Source organism: Hippopotamus amphibius, chromosome 8 (genome assembly GCF_030028045.1).
Source record: "Hippopotamus amphibius kiboko isolate mHipAmp2 chromosome 8, mHipAmp2.hap2, whole genome shotgun sequence".
In the NCBI taxonomy this organism is placed as follows: Eukaryota; Metazoa; Chordata; class Mammalia; order Artiodactyla; family Hippopotamidae; genus Hippopotamus; species Hippopotamus amphibius.
The window spans coordinates 58196165-58221229 of record NC_080193.1 but is presented as its reverse complement, the minus strand read 5'-3'; the positions used below and the strand labels follow the sequence as shown (position 1 = coordinate 58221229).

Below are 25065 nucleotides of genomic sequence, written 5' to 3'. Positions count from 1 at the left end.
AGAGTTTGAAATGTAGATAAATGCATATTAACATGTAGAGAGAATAAAGCACTGAATTTTAAATTAACTACAAAAAAAATGGAAATCATTCCCTTGATCCCCACATTTTCCTTCTTTTCTATTATAAAAGATCTCATTTATAGGCCATAAGAGGCATTAGTAGTAAAGCTATTTAAAATGTGCAGCTTAAGTAATTATTTTTACTCTAATCTGTCTTTAGGCAAAATACTTCCAAGTGTGAAAATTTGTTAGCCCAAAAGCCTCTGGGTTGAAATGCCTGCTTGAAAAATCACAGGCGTGAGAACTAGTCAATTGGGTAATCATTTTAACAGCAGAAACTGGTTATTCCGACAGCCTTTCAAGGATGCACTGACTTGGAAGCAGTTGATTTAGTGGTTTCATGTAGATTCTGTTGTCTTGTTTTCTTAAAGACAACTTTGCCAGAATTGGGAGATTGGCCTCTTATTCTCTACCCTTTCTTCTATGGAATGACCTTCATTAAATCTAAAAGTATCCAATCTGGAACAGAACAAGAACCTAGCAGTTTTTATAATTTTCGTTTAGAAGTTTCTTAAATCTTCATTTTCAAGTACTTTAGTATCATATCACTTAAATTATGCTGTGGGTCATAGTAGAGTTATTAAAAATTCCAATTCAGAAAAAAATTATATATATATAAAACAGTTAAATTTGTATATAAAAGGTAATTGAATATGCATGTATACAACAAACAATTAGAAGGAAGTGGATTGTGTTTACCATATTTTTCTGGCTACTTATACCTCACTTAGACTCTGGAGTGGAAAAAAAAAACTGTTTTCATTTTGGTGCCTTAGTTTTTCCTCTGAAAATTAAAACACACAAACCATAGAGTTATACTATCATTTTATATTGCATCAGATTACACCAATATTTCTTGAAATATGCACTTTTAAAAATATATGACTAGGTCTTTCAGCATAGCAGTGTTTCTGAAACATTTACTATATTACTAGTTTTAAGTTAGACTTCGATCTTTCTTACACTGCAGTCCAGCTTCCATTTGAAATATTTCTTCTGATCTTGCATGACAAAGAAAACTCTCAGAATCTATGTTTTGGCTTATGGTTACCGGGGGGGAAAAGGGGGGGGTAAATTGGGAGATTGGGATTGACATATACACACTACTATATATAAAATAGATAACTAATAAGGACCTATTGTATAGCACAGGGAACACTTCTCAATACTCTGTAACGACCTATGCGGGAAAAGAATCTAAAAAAGAATGGATAAATGTGTCTGTATAACTGATTTACTTTTGTGTAAGCAGAAACTAATACAACATTTTAAATCAACTATACTCCAGTAAAACTTGTTTAAAAATTAAATTAAATTCTAAATATGTGAAAAATAAGAATCTATGTTTTGGTCTGCTTTCTTTTTATTTTTAATTAAAGTATATGCATGACAAGAAATATCTGTGATTCTGCATGTATTTATATTTCCATCATCAAAAATTTTTCTGTTTAATTGAGGAAGAACCATTGATGGCTAGAATAAAAATATCTCAATTTTTATGTTATAAAGGTTAAGTATTTTGTAGGTCAGCAAGATCTCTTAGCAGTGAATATGAAGCAGTTTTCACTGACTTTTTTGAACTCCTAGAATGGAATTCAAATCATTATACTAACTATATGAGTATTCATATTTTTAGTGTTTGCATTTTGAATTCTGTACACAGTGGTGTAGAAAACTAACTTGATAATGTGTTTGAAAATTCCTCTGCTAACATTTGGAAATAGTATTTTTATGATTTATTTGATTAAAATGGTATGAAGTTCTAACAGGAAACATCTCAACAGTCTAGGATGCTTTATGTGTAAGATGATATATATTTCTGAAGGATTACTAACTTGTTCCCAGATTGCAACAAAAGTTTGGAGAAAACTTTGAATGGTTTAAGCTCATTACAAATTGGTACATAGAAAATCTTAATTCATAAGAATCAAAGGATATAAGAAGAGTTTATGTTGTAATGTGATATTATGTTCATCTACTCAAAGCTCCATTACCCAAGTCCAATCATGCTTATTCTTTGGATAAAATGCTCCTTAATGAATACAGAATGAGTTAACTATGTTACTGACTCTCTGACAAACAAATTATTGATACGGCATCCAAAACAGCTTTCTCTTATTGGTATCCTATCCACTCATCTTTCCTCCAAAGTTTGATACTTTTATTACTAATGAAGAAACATCAGAGTGTTACTACTGTATCAAAAAACAACAGGCCACAGCCTTTGAGCTGTCCAGTTCAATCCATTCATTTTCCTCACTCTTTCTGTTTTTGATTAATTATGGATGAAGCATGTATGAGGGTGAGTCAAAAATTATCTGCATTCTGGCTGTAGAATTTAATTAACTTTTAGAAAAGACAAATACATCATTTTTCAACATAATCTCCTCACTTTTCAATACACTTTGTCCATCTGTCAACAAGCTTTCACACTCCCTCATTAAAAAATGTTTTAGGCTGAACTGCGAGCCACGAATGCACTGCTATCTTCACCATAAGTGAATCTTCGTCCTTGTAGGGCTGCTTTCAGGGGACCAGACAGGTAGAAGTCTCATGGAGCAAGATCAGGACTATAGGTAGGATGCTTTAACATCTCAAAATGAAGTTTTTTCGGACTGTCGACAGTGTGGGCAGAAGTGTGTGGATGTGCACATCCTCAGACCACAAAAAATGAATCACTGCATGCTGCTCTTCTTTCATGCAGATCACAAGTGGGGCATCCATTTTTGCTCACACCACTGTTACAAATGAACTGAAGGAACACGTTCATACCTGCACAGCAGCGACTGGGGAGACTGTAGCCTTGAACGGAAAGCACTAAGACAGCGCGGCCAGCAGAAATTTTAATATAACTGTAGTGCAGATAATTTTGGACTCACCCTCGTATGTTTAACCATTTGAGGTATTATTAGACTGCATTCTAAAGTAGTTGCATCATTTTACATTCTCACAACTACTGTATGAGGGTTCATTTCTCCACATCCTTGCCGAGACTTGTTATTATTTATCTTTTGTTTATAATCATCTGAATGGGTTTGAGGTAATATCTCATTGTGGTTTTGATTTGCACTTCCCTGAAGGCCAAGCAATTCATTCTTTCATTCATAGATATTGTTGAGCATCTAGTGTGTACCAAATGCTGATCTAAGTGCTTAGCATTCATCAGTGAACAAGAGAGAAAAAGATACCCACTTTCAGGAAGCTTATGTTCCAGCAGGAGAAGACAGGTAATAAGCAGTAAAGCTAATAAGTACAAAGTGCGGTAGCATAAGGCAATTGAACATGACATAGTGGAAGAATATAGGGTGTAGTAGGAAACTCAAGATAAACCTCCCTCATTGAAAAAGTGATATTTGAGCTAATTCTTGAAGGGATGAGCTAGGTGGCCATGTGGATATTTTGGAGGCAGAGTATCTCCAGCATAGAGGACAGCTAGTGTGAAGACTTGGTGTGCTTAGTATACTTGAGACATAACCAAGAGGCCATTGTGGCCAGAATAGAGAGATGAAGTGAGCATGGAACAGATTAGTAGCTGATAATTCCAGAGAGGTAACTGGGGTCAGATCACACAGGGCACTGTAGACCATTTCAACGGCTTTGAAGGATCTTGAAAAAGATTAACAGACACACGCAGCTCCAGCTGTGAGAAGGATATTACTTTTACTGATTCTGTTTTTACATTTGTATTATTTTTAAATTTTTGTTTTGAATTTCTGCTTCATCTAATAGCCTCCTATTCAATAAAATAAATTTTATTGAAACAGATTTTTAAAGCACATGTCTCAATTTTATGGATTATAGGAATTCAGATTTAACAACCATGCAAGACTCTTTGCAATTCTAAAAATAAATAGCATTAGAAAAAATATCACCCAAGAAATTGATGACAGTGTTTGCTTCTGAGGAAAAAAATGTGAGGTTGGAAGTTGGAGGTGGGAAAGAGTGTGTGAGTAATTATTGTGATTGTTAAAAATAAGTTGAATTCACTTTGTATGTAAATTATACTCCTGGGAATTTGATTGAAAAAGAAACAAAATGCATAATTAAGGAAGATGAGTATACGAACATATATAGACATGCAGCTAGATCCTGCAGTAGTTTTTACTGAGTTTTAGTTGTTTTTTTTAAAATATGTCTTTTAATTTGATTAATCAAGAAGAATTTTAAGATGATGTTACCACATATTTTTGAAAATTCAAGTACATTTTAATAACTCACCTTTCCATCATTACATTTACATTTATAAATATGTCTGCACTTATTAAAGTGACCCTAAAGTAGCCTGTGGCTACATATGTAACATTTAAAAGGTACAGTATATCAGTAATATAATAATATTATACATTATATTATGGTTTTATATACATACAAGTTTTATATTATATAAATAAAATGGTTACATAAACATTTTGGATATAACCGTCAATCACAAATCTTTTGTCACTCGTCAGAGTGATATTTAACAAATCAAATGAGGTTTGGTTTTATTTTGTTTGTTGCTTCCGGCCAGCAGTCGTAAGAGTACTCAGAACAGCATGAGCATCCCTCTCCCTACGTACACCACAAACAAAAACCTTGTATTTCCAGAACTGTAGATCTTGCACCTGCTCAATGCAACTCCATCACTTGCAGTTCTATAACTGAAGGTGATAGGAGTTTCAAGACAGCCAGTGTCCATGTCATATGACTTGCTTAATTAAAATCGCTGCTTTTCAGTTTTACCTCAACATTAATAAGGAGGCATAATATTATTTGTAGCCCTTAGTAGAACTTTCCAGATGACATTGGAACAACAACAAAAAAAACCGAATTCAAGCATTTTGCCAAAACAGACATTAATTTTACCTCTAAGCATAAGCTTAATGATATGGTAACCTCAGAAGTTGAAAAAGCATTAAATTTACAAGTGGAAATCTATTCTAAAAGTTTGTTTAAGAATTGTTTGCAACATTTAAAAAAATATGAACAAAACAAAGTGTATTTAAGATTCTAAACCTACCTTTACAAACCTATTTAAATCCTACTGCATTCAGGCAAAAATAATTATAGCTAACATTTATGAAAATCTTACTGTGTAACCATGCTAAGTATTTTATGAATATCATTTGACATTTTCTGAAATTCTATGATAAATATTTATTCTGCTTTTGTTATTTTAAAGATGAAGAAATAGAGGCCTGGAGAAGTGAAATAATAAGCCCCAGGTCATACGATAAGAGGACGTGCTAGACACCACCCCAAACATTCTAACCCCAGAGCCCGGGCTCATAGTCCCAGGCTAAACTTTCTTTTTAAATGTATTAAGTTACATTAATCTGTTTGTGGCCTCTCCCTTGACAGTTGCATTCACATAATCAGATACACCAAAAAATATATATTCATGCATACAAATAATAATCCCTTTGTGCAGGATAATTTTTTAACTTCTTACAATGTAGCATTTAAAATAAATTTTAATTTTTGTTTGATATTCAGTAAATCTTAATTTAAAAAATTAAGACTGATAATTTAGTATGGCTTGGACATGTGAGGTTTTGATGTAACATATATTACTTTGTCTAGCTCTTCATTTTTTCTACTAAAATATTAAAAAGGAGAGTTGTATTTAGATAATGACCTAGATTGTAACAGTGTTGAAATATTTATCAAAGGCACGAATGTGATCCTGAGAAGATTATGTCTACCATTCTTTAGCAAAATGTAAATGTTGGTAATACCATTTTAAAAAGAAAAGAGTTTATCTTTCTGTAGATAAGCAAATAAAGTACAAAGTTGAGTCCAAAATTCATATAAATGTACATTAAAAAAAGAAGATGAAGAAATAAACACAAACACAGGGGAAATGTTTTTTTAATCATTCATTGATTGATTCGATCAATAAATAATCATTGAGTTAAATATGTTCTATTCTATTTATCTGTGGATAAAATATAAGTCTTATGATAGCCTCTGATGAATGTTATAATGAATGTGTATATAAACTGTCTGGATATGCAGAAGAAGAAGTCATTTTGCTTTGGGCAGTTGGAAAGGGATTCCCAAAGGAAGTCACTCTTGAATTGGGTCTCACAATGAATGGTTTTGTAAGGAATTCAAAGCAGAAATATCTAACTGAAAAATATATTTAGTTTTTTGGTTTTTTTTTTAAGTTTACCCTTTATTGGTACAAATCAGCTTGTGAATCTCAAACTGTCTAAATACGTCTAAATCAGAATTTTGGGTAAGCTATGACTTTAATAACTATAATGATATATGAAGCCAAGACAATGTAATATTAGAAACTTGCTCAAATTCCATTCAGGAGTGGCTATAACACTTGAGGAATATCAGTTTATTTTTCTTCCTATTCGTCTTCTGTGTGACCTAAGGGAATATATTATCCTTCCTCTTTCTTTGGGAAAGGAGCTGAGTCATTGCCTTTTACTACCCTATTTACAGATTAAGAGACTAAGTCTCAAGAAGCCAAAAAGCCATTCAGGGAAAAATAAGGAGTCTCAGAATAGGGTTCTTTCTACTACTTCTCTCAGGCATATCCACCAGATCTTTTCTCCATTCTCCTCCACTGTCCTCTTCCTCCTGGAGGTTTACCTGTGTGAAAAATAGCTTCCTTGTCCTCTGGCCTTTGGTTGAGTGTGATCAACAGAGAGATCAGAAAGAGAGTGTAAAATCAAAGTAGTTTATTCTCTAATCTCTGTCAGAAGGGTTTGCCTCTCTAACAAAGGCTGGCAACTCCTCTCACACAATAGGCAGTCGTTTAGACGATTGCTGTGGATGTTGTTCTTTTCAAATTTGGTTGGACACTAATGACCTTTAGACATTTTATATTTGTTCCACAAACTCAGGCCAGTTAACTATAGCCATCTATTCTTAAGTTAAATATTTCTCAGTTTTAAGTCTCTGATTTAACACATCACCATTCTCTCCCAGGCTAAAGCAACTGCAATTGTTTCTCGGCAATCTCTAACACTTTGTCATGCCTGGCCATGGCAGGGGCCAAGTTGTCATTTCTCATAATGATCATTTATGATCTTGTCAGTGAGGCAATCAGCTGGGGTGTTTGGGAAGCCTCCTGTTTGCTTGGCTTTTAAATTGTTTGGTTTAACATTTAGCATCTGGGTGTTGGAAATATGTTGTCTGGCTTACAAGACTGAATATTTTTTATTCCTTGATTAGTTCCAGCACTTCTACCAATAAAGCACCAGTGAAGTTTCAAGATAGGAAAGGCATATTTTTAGTGACTAAATTCCTGACACATAACTTCAAGTCAATTGAATTTGTGGATTACCAATTTAATTGTCCATCTATGAGGACACATGTGAGATTAAGTGACTGTGTCAACAAATGCATTATCTGAATGAACATGATTATTTTGAAACATGAACCTATTTATAGGTTCAAGGTTAAAGTGCCTAAAAATTATGTCATAATGGTGTATTATCACATAATATGGTAGAGTGTAATTTATGATGACAAAGCTTCTGCATTGTAAATAAAGATGCTGATTAGGCTTGCAAGCTGCAATATTTATGAAGTTATGATAAAAATGTTTAACATGGAGATGCGAAAGTCTTTTCCACGTGGAACTCTAACCAGTGAAGTGTCTAAAGTCAGCTCAATTCTTAGCAGAACCTATTGTACCCTATGAAAGTAACATGCATAATTATAGACTGAGTTTAACTTTGCTATTTTCCCTTTTCTCTGTGTCAGCAGAAGTAGAGAAGTAAACTAACAAATTCAGTCAGTATTAAAATTTATATAAGTTGCTATATACCAAATGACATTTGATAACAAAATAGAAACTTTCATTGTCGTAAGAATAACTTTTCCTTTTCCATAAAGAATAACTATTCTTATTTATGTTTAACTAATATAATTTATTTTTTATTCTTAGTGATTTAGCAGTGTTTACTGAGTATCCATTTTGCTCATGTAAATTATGATACGGGACAGAAAAGCAGATCAAAGAAATTACTACGTTTCCTAACTTGAAGGAGCACAGATAGATTTAATAATAAGGACAGCACATATATATCTGCTAATATCAAAGAGTTTCTCCTGTCTCTTTAACCAAGGCAAATTTTATATATAAAATTTAATTCAGATCTTAGTTGCTTTGGGTCTGAAATAGCCTCAAGTCATTGAGTAAATGTGTGACCTTGGGCTGATTACATAAGCTTGTTAAGCTTCAATCCTCATCAACAAAATTTGGATTGAAATAGTATCTACCATATAAGTTAGAGTGAGATTAAATTTGGTATGATATGTACAGTACATACGCAGCCTGTACGTTGTAAGCATTCGTGAAGTGTTAGCACTTATTGTTTACTAAAAAAATGGTAAAAGGATGAATGAATGAATGAATGAGTGAGTGAGTGATGAAAACCCTTGTTGGTTCTGGTAAAAAGAGAAATAGAGAGTCCTTAGTTTGTACATACTCCCCTAATATTTGTATTCTTCACCTTTCTTGCTCAAAATATTGGAAGTATTATCCTTTGCTGGAAAAATGCAGTTGATCTTAACTGGTCTACCTGAAACTCTTGTTGTTCTTATCTAATCGCATCTCTACACGAGAGCATAATAATCTTGAAATTATGAACCAATAATGATGTTAACGAGCTTAAGAAAATCTTAATAATTCAGAACAGAACTCAGACTCACAACCTTGGCCTATAGGAAGGAAGGTCCTGCATATCCTTCTTGCCTTTCTCACCAGGCTCATCATGGGATTTTTTCCCCAGGTGTCAGAGTGATATTCATGCCCACACAACCTTTGATCCTTTTCCCAGCACTTCAATGTCCCCCCCTTTCTCTTGGCTTTTGCACCACGTATTCCCTCTGCTGAAAGCTTTTCCTCCTCTTTCCCCATCCTCCTGCCTATTTATCCTTCCTTTTCTCAGGAAAATCTTCCCAGAAAGCACAGTATAGAAGTTATTTTCTTAACAAGCCATCTTTCCTTTATTATGTTGATTCAAAAAAATACGTATTAAAAATTTAAAGCAGATATAAATCTCAAAGCCTGGCTCTTCAGAAAGGAAGAAGTAAAACTGTCTTAATCAGCTCTGGCTGCTACAACAAAACACCACATACTGGGTGGTTTAAATAAAAGACATTTATTTTTCATGATTTCAGGCTGAAAAATCTGAGATCAGCATGGTAGCATGTTTGGGATCAAGAGATAACCCTCTTCCTGGCTTGCAGATCACTCCTTTCTTGCTGTGCATCCTCACATGAAAGAGAAGAAGAGAGATCTTTTCCTCTTCTTATAATGACACTAATTCTGTCACAAGGGCCTCACCCTTGTGACCTCATCTAAACTTAATTACCTCCCAAATGTTCCACCTACAAATATCACATAGTGGGTAAAGATTTCAACATATGAATTTCTGGAAGACACAAACATTCAGCCTATAACATTGTTACAGGTGATCTTTTATACTCATGAAATATTAACTAGGGAATAACATGTTATTTCCAAAGAAAAACAAATGAGGAATGTTAAATTAAGTTTGTACACTTGCTAAGTATCAGCAGTCTTTTCAGACTTCCAATAGGACAAAAAAGTACATTTCAGCATTAGTTTTATCCATGTTCCACTGTGTGTGTGTGTGTGTGTGTGTGTGTGTGCGCGCGCGCTCATGTGCACTTGGGGGGGCAGCAGTAAGGTGAAAACCACTATTATACAGCAATGTGTCCTACACTTAGATCAGTAAGATTGTTCTAAGCACAGGAGAACATATGGAAGAATTCTCTTGTCTCTTTGTAAGAAAGGATGTACTTAATATATTAGAGATCAAGAAAGACATCTTTTTCCTTCTTGAAGAGGTTGAAATTTGGGGATAGTTGCTTTTTTTAAGTTAAAATTTTAACATTGATTTTACTTATAGCTCAAGAAACTTTGGACTGCTCATGTGCCTTTCAGTTTGTAAAGAAAAATATATATTCTTAATCCAAAATTATAAGATGTTAGCTCTTTGTGGTAAGATTGTTATTTATTTTATATTTGTACTTTTCTCTGTTCTATAATTCTTGCTTTTTAAAGTAAGTTCCCAAACAGCAGCATCAGCAACACTTGGAAGTTTGTTAGAAATGAAGCATCTGAACTTCCACTCCTAACCTAGTGAATCAGAATATGAATTTTAACAAATCTCAAAGTGAATTACATGCACATTAAAACTTGAGAAATATTGCTTTATAGAACAGGAATTACTTATATACTCAGAATAAAAATGAATTGTTTTTATAACAGTGTAATTACCAGTTAATTCAAAATGAATGAGGAAAACTTTGGGAAATCAAGTTGATATTGTAACATTGCTAATTACCTGATAAAATTTAGAATTTGATGTAGGATGGAGTGGAGAGAGGGGACTGTTTTTTTTTAAATTACCACATTCCCAAGATTATCTGTTTTCTCCAAACTACATCGGTTTTGGTAGTCAGTAAATGATTTAATCCTAGAATGTATTAATTCCTAAGGAGGCAACATGTGGCACCAGGAAGGGGATTTTTCCAAATATTTTTGTTTCTTCATGACCATTCCCATGCAATCAACATTCCTGTGAAAGTTCCTTTTGTTTATTTTTTTCTAATTACAGGGAAAAGTAACCCAGCTAGGTCTCTGTTTGGCATTATTTAATATTCCAAGGCCAGAGAATCAAATTGATATATTTATTTCTACAAAAGTATTCATATTAAGGTTCCTTAATTTGATTTTTATATAAAAATAATTATTTTATAATAGATCTGGAGGCAAAAATTGCAAAAGTTAATATCAAACTTATCTCTGACATCTAAATTAACAAATACAAATATATATGTATGTATACACACATATACATATCTGTGTCTGTGTGTGTGTGTGTGTGTGTATATATATATATATATATGTATACACGATGTTCAAAACATCTCTACGTACATCCTTATAACAACCCTGTGAAGTTGTTGAAGCAGGTTTTAATCAGCCCCATCTTAAAGAAAGAAAACTAAAATTCAAAAAAGAAGTGAAGCATCTTCCCGGAATCCACTCTGCTCAAGAATGACCATAGTGCCATTTGAATGTAGGCCTTCTGAGCTCTTCCCATTATACCACAATATCTCCAAATGGATATCATTGAGTATATTCTATAGCTCTGAATTGGATGCTGATTGTCAAGCCCTCCTGATTAGGATGTTGATAAGGCAAAAAGCCCATTTCTTTTATTCTAAGTATACCACGGCATCTCCATTCATGTAATTTGCCCACAATAGGGAGGCAAAGATTTCTTCTAAATGAAACCAAACAAAATAAAATAAACTACATCAGTACCTTTAAAGCTGTTCTTTGAAGTTTTTGCTGCCCTAGAGGCAAATTCTTGTAGACTTCCATTCTTTGAGGCTCGTAGTCTTTTTTTCTCTCTTCTTTTGTATATTTACTCTTCGATTCCTAAAATTATGTCTCATCTCTTTACTACAAGAGAAAACTCCTATCAGTTTCTCCTCTAGAAATCTGAGCATTCCATTTGCCTAAGAAGGGTGTGCTTATACTTTAAACCATCCCTCTGTTCATGCACTGATTTTCTAAAGAATTCAGAACTATTTGGGTAGGTCACCTATGGATTAGATTTAGAAGCAAAAGCAAAGAAAAATGACTAGACAATAAAAACATCTATTTTCTGATGTATCCTGTCCTTCCAAGTGAAGTTGCAGTCACATATATTTACTTCATGTTACTTCTGAAAATATTTTAAAGAAATTTTTGGCCTTTATTTAAAAAAATTTTAGACCTGATTGACATACACTGAAATGTAAATATTTAAAGTTTAAAAGTCTTCACACACACACACACATTATCCGTGAGTCCATCATCACATCTAGATAATAATTAACATATGACCCAACACATTTCTTCATTTCCCTTTTTAATCCTTCTTTTCCCACCCTATCCCTTCACACTCTGTCCACAGGAAACATTGTTTTTTTGTCACTACAGGTTAGTTTGCATTTTGTAGAGGTTTATATGAATGGTATCATATACTTTGTACTCCCTTTTGTCTGGCTTCTTTCACTCAGCATAATTATTTTGAAATTTATCCACACTGGTGTTACATACATCAATAATTCATCTTTTTTTTTCCTTTTTTTTTTTTTTTTTTTTTGTTTTTTGCTCAGTATTATTACATTGAATGTGTTAAGGAAAAAAAATTTTGTGACTCTTGTCTTAACAGTAAAGCAGACTTTATTCAGGATAGGTATAGAGATAACTGCAATGGGGCTTTACCGTAGAGGGAGATATTGAGCTCAACTCTAAATACAAGGAAAAGTAGAAATTGATAGCCAGGGAGCGAATGGGCTGTGAGTGGATGGACAATTACTAAGAGATAATATCAAAGGTAAGGGAGAATTCTAGCTAAACTGACCTAGCAAGATTCTTGGTGAAGGCGAAGGCAGGCCTACGTGATCAGACTTTGTCTGATCACCAATCCGAATGCTTTTAATTTTTGTTTACTTGCCTAATTATACTGGCTAGAAATTCTAGGACAATGTTGGGTAGAAGAAGTAAGAATGATTATTCCTGTCTCATTCTTAGTTTTATTTCTGAATAGAAATATTTCTAGTCTGAGTTTCTATCAGGAATGCATTTATATCCAACCAATACATTCTCTGCATTTACTCAGATCTTCATATGAGTTTTCTTATTTTGCCTGTTAATATGGTAAATTGTACTGATAGGCCTTAAAAATGTTAAATAAATCTGTATTCCTTGGATAAACCCCACTTCATCATTAGGTATTATCCATTTTATTGGTCTCAAAGAGTTATCTTTTAATTTCATTGATTTTCCTCTGATTTTTGTTCCTGTTTTCTATTTCCTTGCTTTCTGTTATGATTTTTAATTTTTTCCCCTTTATTTTGGATTTAACTTACCTTTTCTCTTCTGCTTTCTTAAGGTGGAAGCTGAGGTCATTGATTTGAGACTTTTCTTTTTCATCTTTTTTTCCATAGTAGCTTAGTGGTGAAATTTTTCATATTACCATTAAAATTCTTGAGCTTTCTTTTGGGAAACAGTTAAGCTACCTGGAAAGAGTTTGATCCTTTCAGAACTTGCTATTAAGTTTTGAGAGACTGGAGTAGAGCAGAGTTTAGGGTTAATTATTACCCACTGCTGAGCCAAGACCCTTCCAAATACTCTACTCAGAGTCCCATGAATTAGAAAGATTTTAAGTCTGGTTGGCATTAACAAGTGTGATTCTGGAACCCATGTACATTTTGGAGACTATTCTCTTTAATCCTTTTGCATGACTCTTTCACCAGCTTGGAGTAACTGTCTCACATACATGGGCATGTGCTTAATACTCCAGGAGGCTGAATGCTCCAGGAGGACCCTGTGCAGATATCCAGAGTTCTCTCTCTGTTGCAGTCTCCTCTCCAACACTCTGCCTTGTGAGGTCTAACCACATTTCCCTCCCATAACTCTCAGCTGTATCCACTCAGAGAATTCCCTGGACTCTGTTGGATTCTTCTGCTCTGTGTTGCTATCTGGAATCTCTCTAAGGCTATAAACTGTGGCAATTATGGGACTCAGTTTGTTTCCTGTTACTTAGGAATCACTGTCCTTCCTTACCTGATATCCATTGTGTTGAAAAGCCTTGTTCTATGTATTTTGTTTAGTTTTTCAGTTTTACTGAGAAGGAAAATCTAATCCCTTATACTTTATATTGGTCTCAGTGAAACTTCTTGGTGTTTGCTTTTAGACTTTTATTGCCAATACATGTATATTTGGTTAAATCATTCATGTTGTAAGCTTTCTAAAGGAATAACTTGGATCAAGTTGTACTCTATATCATGTATCTAGCTCTGAGAGCTTAATGAGCATTTACTATATATCTAAAGATTTCTTTTTTTTTTAAGTAAATTTATTTATTGACTGCGTTGGGTCTTCATTGCTGCACACGGGCTTTCTCTAGTTGCAGAGAGCAGGGGCTACTCTTCATTGCAGTGTGCGGGCTTCTTACTGCAGTGGCTTCTCTTATTGTGGAGCACGGGTTCTAGGAGTGTGAGCTTCAGTAGCTGTGGCACATGGGCTCAATAGTTGTGGCTCGCTGGCTCTAGAGCTCAGTAGTTGTGGTGCATGGGCTTAGTTGTTCCACGGCATGTGGGATACTCCTGGACTAAGGGCTCAAACCCGTGTCCCCTGCATTGGCAAGAAGATTCTTAACTGCTATGCAACCAGGGAAACCCTAAAGATTTCTTAATAAGGATAAATAAATGTTTGATAGTAATAATAATCTCATATTTTTGTCTTGAGGATTTTGGTTTATAATACTAAAAGTACACAATTGCTTAAATAAACTGAATTATTATTAAATAGAAGTATACTGAAAAATATTAAATAAGTACATTGCAAAAGCTAAGGATGGTTAAGACATTTAAAATAAACTATAAACATATTATGACATATTATGATAATACACTTAGTGAAATGTATTTTTATCTGACTATTTCAATTGATTAAAATGAACTAATCTGAATCTCTTTTTTTTTTTTTTAGCGAAAACAGATATCGATATCTTCATTTAAAAAAATATGATATTCTACTTTATTCCAGGTGATTGTCAAGTCTGGGCCAGGGACTTTCCTCAGTTTGGCTGTGTATGACAACTATATCTTTTGGTCAGACTGGGGAAGGAGAGCTATCCTGCGTTCCAACAAGTACACAGGAGGAGATACAAAAATTCTTCGTTCTGATATTCCGCATCAACCAATGGGCATCATAGCTGTTGCCAATGACACCAATAGCTGTAAGTTATAGCAGGAAGCAAATTTATTTCTTAATTATATAATCTCTCAAAAATGTATCTGTGTTTTCAAGTAATACTTAGTTGGATTTTGTTTTCTTACTGTTTCTGGGGCTGGTGTTCAGGCTTTGACTATCTAATATAGTGAAATTATCTGAAAGTTTTATGGAAAATTTTGTAGTTCTTAATTTATCACCAAAGGAACAACGCATTTTAAATTATTTCTGAATTTCTATTTCACACTTGCACACTCTTCATATTTTTGAACATTCACATCAGGTTGTTTCCAGAAAAATAATACTTGTTGATAAACAAGCTATGCATCTGGCCTTAAAATTTTTTTAATCACTGGAATACCTATAAAATTGCAGTTTACAATATGTGTGTGGTTTCTAGAGGTACTAGTGTGTTGAATGACAAATGTGTTAGAAAATGTAGAGATTTGTTACATATTTTTAAATGTTCTTATCTTTTGGAATGTTTAGATTTGTTTCAAAAGTCCCAAATCTTCCTTGTTCATGAGATATTTTTGAGAGATTGAGGCTGTCTCACAGTTTACTGTTAATCTATATTAACATAGAATAGGAATTCGATATAAAATGTCACCAATAAAACCTCTTCATTGCAGGTGAACTTTCTCCATGTGCATTATTGAATGGAGGTTGCCATGACCTGTGCCTTTTAACTCCTAATGGAAGAGTGAATTGTTCATGCAGGGGGGATCGAATATTGCTGGATGACAACAGATGTGTGAGTAAGTAAAGAGAATTGAAATGTCATATAACATGTCTCCTCCAAATGGCACACATGGACACTAAAATTGTTCTAGTATATTTATGAAGTTGTACTCTCCTCCAATATTAGAGGGCCAGTTGGCTCTTCTCTATTCTAAAAAGAACTCAGTTTACCATTCTACTTATAGCACCATGTGATAGGTAATGATAACCCAAACCAGTGACAAATGTTGTATCCCCCTGATTCTGGGCTGGAAGGTGTTGGGTTAGCTAGAGAAATACATGTACACAATGGTCATCTGAAAACTTGTGTTTATGACTTTGAGAATTCAGTCAATAGCAAAATTAATTAAAGCCGAAATAAACCAGTGTACAGGCAGTAGCTCAGTAGCTCTGTAGTAAACCCACTCACAGCCCATCAGAGTATGTAAATGAGGAAGAAGGGCTCACACAGCTTATTTGTAATCATTTCCAAACTGTTAATTAAAAATGTAATGTTGCAGCCTTGCATGATGTTTATACCTCCCAAAGGCATCACAGTCTTCAATTAGTACCGTTACAGTATGTACTTATTAACAGCTAAGTTTCCAAAACTGTTTCCACTGTAAATAAGGGTTCACGTGTTCCAATATTGCCATGAAAAATTAGCCAGCAACATAAAAAGGGTTAATTTCTCCTTAACATTAAGACTATTCATGAGTGATAAAGATGGGGGACATGAATCTTGAAAACTGGAAATTGGTGAACTCACTCATAGGATGTGTCAATTTTTGACATTTTTTTTTCCTCATCTGTATCCTCATCTCATATATCCCATCATAGAAAATCAATCGAGCTGGATATATCTACATTGTAAAAATAAGTGTCATAAATTATAAGTATTTTTAATCTTCAATTTTAGTCTTCTTTTGGTCTTTATATACCAGGAGGATCTTCTCTTTTGCCTGTTGTTTATTTTAATGCAAGCACTTTGACATCATTTTCTTTACCTTGAAAACTACTGCACCTGATACAGGAACATACGCATATTTTCTCACTTTGCAAATTGGTACCACAACCCAAAAGGGCATCTCTTAGCAAGAGAAGTACAAGACTTTTATTTAAGATTGTGCCGAAGCAAACAAGGGAATGATGTAACTAGTCAGAAGATAGCCAATTTCAATAATTCAGGCCACAAATTCCCATATTTCTTCATTACCTAACACTTCCCTGAATTGCTCAGGCAATTGCTTAAACTCTCTCTTTCAGGTTGCCTTTGTGGTTTCAGCTGTAATGGTCTGGATCTGATGCCATCTGCAAGCCTGGAGTGTTAGCCACGCATTAGAATCACTCATGTTTCTTTCACAGGTCACTACAGGCCAGTAGTAAACCAATGCCTTTAGTCAAAATAGCAAGGCTTATTTGTATACAGTGGATGCCTTTCCTTGCTGCAAAATAGATTAGATACATTTGTCCCCACTAAGCCACCTGCTTCTCACTTTCGATGAGAGGGAATGAATCAAACAGAAAACTGTAGTTCTAAACAAGCATAGTTATAGTCACATGGAACTGTACAGTGATATTGGATTCCTCGGAGCTGAAAAGTCTTTACGAAAGTATCTTGTACCCATTGTACGTTCATACTGAAATCCTGTGGTGCAGCAGAGAGACTGAAAAGTAACTCTTGGCTTCTTCTTGTCAAATCCATCTTTGGGAAGTGAGGATGTTTCTGGCATAGCTGTGTCCACATTTTGAATTAGTTCACCCAGAGCAGTTTATGAATGTTAATGGCAGCATTACCGGGGTGAAAAGCCATTTACTAACACCTACCTGAGGGCAAAGGAGGGAAAACCATTTGTTGTCATGACTCTTGACAAAGAGATTAGGCAATTCCATTTTACACAACATTGCTAACCTCACTAACACCTATAACAGAAATAAGAAGAGCAAATATAATTAGATGAAGCAGTTACCTTGTAAGAGAATTGAGGACAGATGAACCACATTTTTTGTTTCCAGAAAGAGGCAGAAACAGCTAAATACTGTTTCTTCCAATGAACATACCTAAGCAAGAATTGTGTTCATACAATGTTTGTTTTTGCATAATAAACCATATTTATCATGAATAATTTTCAGTTTTTCCCTCAGAGGCACAATGATTATAAAAGCAAAATGTGGCATTTCCATCATAACAATTAGTTTTCACTGGAAATGAGAAATTAAACAGGATGTGTTTAAAATAGACAAAATAAGTTAGGAATGCTAATAGACTCTCAGTAAATGGATGAATTTTGTTCAGTTCATAATCTAAGAGTTATGTCAGCACTCTTCTTAAAGATAATTCTTTAAAGTTAATGATATTTTTAGATTCTTAATTCTTTGTTACTTCCTCTAAAATGGCATTCTACCTTAGCTACTGACCAGTGAAGTTTAAACTACTCCAAGAAAAATAAAATTATCTTTGGAAAGGGTTGCTATCATTGAAAGAGTTAAAGTATAGGTCATTAATAGGTAGATAGATAAGATAAATATTCTGTTAAAATGAGTTAAATTCTAGGAATAATAAAGAAATAAAGCACTGGAAACTTCAAATAGTATTAGTGCTTGTTTAATTGAATATTCTTGAAATAAATTCAAAAAAACTGATAGTAAACTATAAAATTAAGCTATGCTTCCTGCATTAGTAGAGATAAATGAATTCTAATTACCTCCAACATAATTAAAATGACTGACTTTCATTGTACAGTTTTTCAACAGGGAATGGAGTGAATACATGCAAATAGCACATAATACAACCAAAATATTGCATTCCAAAAGTTTGCTAGTAAATCTATTATTTAAGAATAAAAGCAAGTCTATTTTCCTCAAGAAAGGTCTTTCTAAAACAGGGGTCACGTATTGGCACTCCAGGGATGAAACCTTGCTGTAGAAAAGTATTTTTTTGTGGTTGTTGGACAAATCACATAAAAACTCAGGTTTTAGTTTCTTATAAAAATCCTGACACGTAGAATTGGGACAGTACGGCAGTGGTCAGCTGGAGCCCATAAGCATCTGGTGGACATGCTTTCCAGCTTATCATTGTCCTCCACCAGCTCACCTTATGGATTCCCATGCATTTCAAGGAGTAGGTGCTGATTGCATGTGGCTGGAAGAGAGGGTCTGCTCCCTGGTGCCTCTCACCATGGATAGAGCAAGAGGCTGATGAGAATAATTTCAGCAACTCCAGTACTTCTGAATAATAGAAACTGCTACAGAGATTTCTTCAGCGGGTAGTTGGGGAGGAAGACCAGTTGGAGGTGAGATTTAAGTGAAATGCATCAGTTCAAGCATTCAAGGATGAGAACTCTATATACTGGAAAATTTCAATGTATTGAAGAATATATGAGATTTCAATAAGAAAATACAAAACAATCTCAGTATATACAGAGCTTATTTAACTGGCTCTTTTTAAATATTTATTTTTAAGGTAAACTGTTAAGCAAGGCTCATAAATATAGTCACCCAAATTTAAGCTCCTCCTTCTCTCCACACATGTACAGTCACAAAATAATTAACAAAATACACAAACACACATAAAAGAAAAATAAAGTCAGGCAACTCCCAAAAATTTGCAAAGGAAAGTTGAAGACAACAATAAAAAGTGTCCCTCTTAATTTTTTGTAAAGAAATGCCATAAACCATTGCCCTTTATTAATTTTATATTTAGATAAAATTTAGTTTGTTTTTATAATTAAGATTAAAGGAAACAATTGTTATGACATCAAAAATGTTTGTTATTGTATAAAACGTTGGCTTTTTACCTTTCAGCTAAAAATACTTCCTGCAATATTCATTCAGAGTTTGAGTGTGGAAATGGAGAATGTGTTGATTACCAGCTCACCTGTGATGGCATTCCTCATTGCAAGGATAAATCAGATGAAAAACTGCTTTACTGCGGTAAGTTTCTAATGTGTGATTTGCTTATTTCAGAGATTAGTTTGTAATTCTTGTTATAGTTTTTGGTGTGATTGTCTCCATTTGGTTTATGTGTATGATTTCCTTAATGCCTCTCATTAACATGTAGATCTAAGGCAACTGATTTGGCTTTGTTCTTGTTCAAATGGGGCACCATATTTCCTACCCAATGCACATGATATTCACTGAACAATTTCCTCGTGATTTTCCATGCATGAAGTATAAATTTAAATACAGCAGGAACCTGTCTTTTGAGCTGCTTTGTTATTCATCATTAGCAAATGTTTTAGGCTTATATTCCTAAAAATATGTCAGAAATATCGGTTATTGGATGGATATTGTATGTTTATTCTACAGCCAAGGTCCACCATCAGTCAATAGCATATTGTTGTGTTGATATCAAAGTCTTATTCATTCTATTTTTGCCTCCAGGATTGTCCCAGGGCTACAGGTACAAAGGCTGATGCTTTAGCCATGGTCCCCATTAAATATGGTATTCCACCAGCTGTGCCTCTGAAGGTGACACAAAGTAGTAGTCAACCTTTCCTTCTCCCTCAGAAGTAGAGATTGGCTTTTGGATCCTAATAAACAACTGTTATTTGCCTTCATTGCAACAATATTTTTTCCTGAAAGTTTGTGTCTATGCAATCATTAATAGTTATCATAGAATCAGTCCAGATTATTTCTAAATTAGTTTGATTTATTTTCGTGCTATAATATAATAGTACTGGTATTATATGCTCTGCAAAATTTAGAAATCTAAATCCAGAATTGCTATATTTGGCTTCTGTTTTTTCTCCTTTGTTTTATTATCTTATCAAAGAAAGTTAAAACAAAAGGCAGATGGATTTTGGGAAATTTGCAGGCAGTTCTGTCACTCTTTTATATTACAGAATAAACACCCTTGGTTAAAATGATAGTCAAATGTAATTTGTTCATAATTGATATGTAACTGAAATTTTAGGGAATTTACCTCAAATGACATATTTGCTTGAATATGTCAAGCTATATCCCGTATACCATGAAAATATTAAAGCATATAAAATGTAATAATAATCAGCTTACAAAGTCACATTGTTATTAATCGGCTTGAGAATATATTTCATATTATTTTATCTTCTTCGAAGGCAGAGAATGTTTGTGTGAAAAGGGGTTAGCAAACATTTTCTGTAAATAGTCAGCTAGTATTTTAGTTTCTGTGGGCTGTATATGCTCCTGTCACATTCTATATTTTTAACAACCCTTTAAAAATGTAAAAATCATTCTTAGTTTCAGAGCCATATAAAAACAGGCTCATAGGCTGCATTTGGCCTGTGAGAGATAGTTTGACAATCCCCGGTATAGATTCTAGGTTTTAGAATCATACTTGAGGTTAAATCTTTGTTCCCAAACCTACTAGTGTATGACTAGTATGAGCAAGGGTACTTACTTCTCTATAGTTTAGTTTCTCACTACAACGCAGACTAGCTGGAGAAGTGGTTGGGAGCACTAAATAAGCAAATGTATATTTACATCTGCTCAATATAGAGCCTGGCACAAAAATAGTTTTCAGTAAATGGCAGCCATTATTATCGTGAGTGGTACCTTCTGCTCCAAATCAGAAAATGTCAGGAGACTCTCATTAAGGTAAATAGAATTCAGAGGCAATTATTCCTCTGCTTAGAAAATTTTGGTAGACATTTTAAGATGCCTTTTAAGATAAATTTATGGATAAATAGGTGACTCTTGGATTCACTGATTCAGGGATACATGTTTTGACACTTTTTTTTTTCTTGTTTTAAAATCCTTGTGAGATGCAAAGGAGATAGGAGATAGGTGTTGGCATGTCTTTATTACTTTTGAGGCAGAGATTCATTTCTTCAGAATTGAATATGTGATGTATGTGTATTTCTATGCTACCTGACAGAAATTCCAGAAACAATAACGTGGGTATACTGTGACGAGGTCTCCGAGTACGAATCACTGAAGTTAAAACAGTCAGAAAGGCTTTTTACCAAATGAACTACTTGATAATGCATAGATATTCTAATGCAGAACTTGGATGCCACATGGCACTTGTTTTATAGATCCATAATCCAGTTATTGTGAATGAGATCTCATCTGTGATCTTCTTTTTGTAAAAATATTTCTACAAGTCCTCCAAGTATGTGTTTTCGCTTTTCTATATAAGAAAACAGAAGCTGTCGAAGAGGTTTCAAGCCCTGCTACAATCGTCGTTGCGTTCCTCACAGCAAGTTATGTGATGGTGAAAATGACTGTGGAGACAACTCTGATGAATTAGACTGTAAAGGTAAACACATATTGCATCAGCCTAGGAATATTGTCATGCTAAGTGTTTCCTAAACTCTTCCAAAGTGTGTTCCTGGGAACTCTAGTGTTTCACCTTTTTGATTTAGAACATGGACCGTGCTTTGGTAAATGCTGTTGGAGGGGAGTTATTAGAGTCAATTGAAAATTATGACTATATTTTCCATTTCTGGTTTCTATTTTTTCCTTTGCTCACTTCAAAATTCCTTCTCATCTCTTCAGTTCAACCTCCCTATTTATAGGACATTTCCACCAGAATGTATGATACTGAATTTGCTGTTCCAAAATGTTCCCCTTCATTCCTTAATTCTCTCTCCTACACATGAGCTCATTTTCCTACTTATTGGACAGGAAACCTTGGTACTATCCTTGGTTCCTCCTCCCACTGTGTTTTATCACCCGCATGTCCAATCATCAATAAATCTTCCAATTCTTTGAATTATAGTCTCTTTCAATCTACTTTGAGCCTGGATTAACAGAGTAGCCCTTTAATTGGTCTCTCTGTTTCTACTCTTTCCAATAAATCTGAGTTTTAAGTCATGCTAACACAATTTAACATTTTACCATAGTAACTACTGGGACACAGCAGCAGCCAGTCTACCTGGAATAGAACCCCAGTCCCAACACTAACTGTGTGACTTTGGATAAGGTACTTAACCAACTCGTGCTTCAGTTTCCCAAACTGTGAGAAAAGAGACAATAGTGAAATAAGTATATCAATATTAGAACAGAACTTGGCATATAGTAAATGCTATATAAACATTTACTTTTTTATCACTTCCCAGATAAAGCATCCCAATGTTTGCAGAACAAGTGACAAGTTTTCAGTCTGACATTTAAGGTCTCCTAAAATCTGGACCCAGCAGATCTTTCCAAACCAATTTCCCTTTAAAAATCTTTCCATTCATTGAAATGCTTTATTGGGTAAAATTCATTTAAGACTGAGACATAAAATTTGTAAGTTCTGTGTGTACCCTCAAGTAGTTCAAACTCCAAGTGAAAGATAGTCACTTAAACAGGTGAAGATGAATATAAGGTGCTACATTTGGACTATTAAGAATACAGTTTTCTTTTTTTTGGGGGGGGGTGGCTGGTGTTTAGAAGTATCCTGAAAGGTATCATAGACTAGGTTAAATTTAAGCTGAGTCTTAAAGTATAAATAAGGTGGAATGATCAAAATAGAAGAGAATTTCAATTAGAGGGACCAATAATGAAAACTGCAAGTAATTTGATATGGTTAGAGACAGATTTCATTTTGCAGAATGGTGAAAAAAACGAGGCAAGTTAGAAGAAAGAACCAGGACATGAAGATGTTTTTTTTGGTGCCATGTTAAAGAACATGAATTTTATCTTGTAGTCACCAGAAAGTGAAAAAAAAAACCAAAAAACAGTGATTTTTAGAATGAAAGCTATAATACTGAGATCAGAAGGACAAAACAGGAGCCTATTACAGCAGCCAAAGCTAAGAATAAAGTGGAGAGAGACAAATGTAACAGCATTTTAAAAGGTAGCATAACAGGTCTTTTGGGGTAATAAACATGGAGGAAACGTAGGAATAGAGGAGATGCATGTGTGTATGCTTTGCATGCTTTTAAAATATTATTTGTTTTCATTAATTTTTAAATTTATTTTTGTGTCCCTTTTGTTTGCGTGAAATGGGGATATGATAATAAGAATGGTTCATATTCTGAGGTTGGAGCACCTGTAGACATTCAGATGGAACAGTTTGAAAGGTGTATAGATAAATATAGATTTGGAGCTCAGACAGTAGGTTTAGACCAGAAGAACTGATTTTGGACTTCTTAAAGAGAGAGAGATCAAAAGATGTATGGTATAATATTTGTTTTAGGAGAGTGCATCAGAATGACCTGTTAAAATTAAAAATGAAAGACACTAATATAAAAACAAAGTACGCCACAGGACTAATAAAAAGAGCTTCACAGGAAATTATTTTTTTAAGAAAGGAAGATAAGTTAGCATTACAGAGAAGGTGAAAGGGCAGGCATAGATTGGAGTGTCCACTGTACTTGGCAAATGGAAGATACTCTCTTGGTTGCCTTCAAGAGAGTTAGTTCAGTGGAATGGCAAGGAAAAGCCCGGTCACATTGGATTGAAACAGAATATGAATAGATAAACGTAGACAGTGAATACAGATTATTTTTTAAAAAATGTTGATGGTAAAAAAAAAAGATGTGTGAAGTACAGATGTAAAGAGAAGGCTATAAAAAGTTGAGGAAGAGGGCAGAATGTGTACAAATTATTTTGTAGCTTATAAAGGATTGAGAAGTTACTCTGCCATCTTTAGAGTATGTGACATTGGCCAAACACTTGAGTAGCTTACCATCTAAGTTGCAGTGTAGTTTAGGAAGAGCCAAGTACATATGAAAATTGTCAAGTGCTATTTCATATTATTTGTAAAATATTAAAAGTGATAAAATGTAGTAAGATACTGGTAGTAAGTGGAAGGAAATGGGTAAACATTTGGAAGAAAAGAGGAAAGGAAACTACAAGGAAACCAGAAAATGGAAGTTCTATTAGTTATTTGCAAGCAGGAAAGAATATAATAAAAACAGTAAAACAGGATAAAAATTAAAATATCAAGCTAGAAGGTGAAGGAACTGAATAATAGATACAGAAAGTAGATTTTAAAACAAAATTCTTAAAGGGAGCCATGGGAATTTAATAAGTTACTGTGGATTTTCTTGGAAAATGTTTTTTTTGAAAGGCAGTAAGTAAATTAGTGTGTTTGGGTGTATGAAATATATTACCTAGTACATGGTAGGTGTTTATCAAACTCTAATGTGGCTTGTTGAAGCAGCGAGTCTCCCAAAAGTATAGACAGGTTTTATCCTGCCTAGTGACATCAATATCAGCTGCTGAATAACAATAAAAAATAACTCAAAATGTTACTTCCCGTTTTTAATCTAAACTCTCAATTTCTGGTTTTAACCATCCCAGCCATATACTTGGGGGCAGAACTACTGTGTTTGGGTATCAAGTTTCTGTGAAAACTTTTCTTTTGTGATAATAACAGTGTAGAGATCGTGACAATTGTATATCTTAAGAAGCAACAACAAAAGCTTATGCCTTGAAGTTCTTCCTGTATAAGGTAGTACATCTGAAACTACAAATGTTCAAGCACATGCTGTATTATGTACTAAAAATTAATAAATTTAAGTAAATGGACTAGCTTCTTTAGGACAAACAAATTGGAGCTGTTAAGATGAAAGGTTACTTATCACAGTTGCATCTTT

General features: G+C 34.0%; 1 protein-coding gene across 1 annotated transcript in view; it reads left to right on the top strand.

The window, feature by feature from the left end:
* LRP1B (LDL receptor related protein 1B) overlaps window positions 1-25065 on the top strand; it is a 1778947-nt gene that overhangs the window by 1499550 nt on the left and 254332 nt on the right. Inside the window, exons 44-47 of the mRNA XM_057745031.1 lie at window positions 14648-14840; window positions 15466-15591; window positions 19358-19486; window positions 21675-21794. Coding sequence (XP_057601014.1) covers window positions 14648-14840; window positions 15466-15591; window positions 19358-19486; window positions 21675-21794 — 568 coding nt within the window. The remainder of the gene's footprint in view (window positions 1-14647; window positions 14841-15465; window positions 15592-19357; window positions 19487-21674; window positions 21795-25065) is intronic.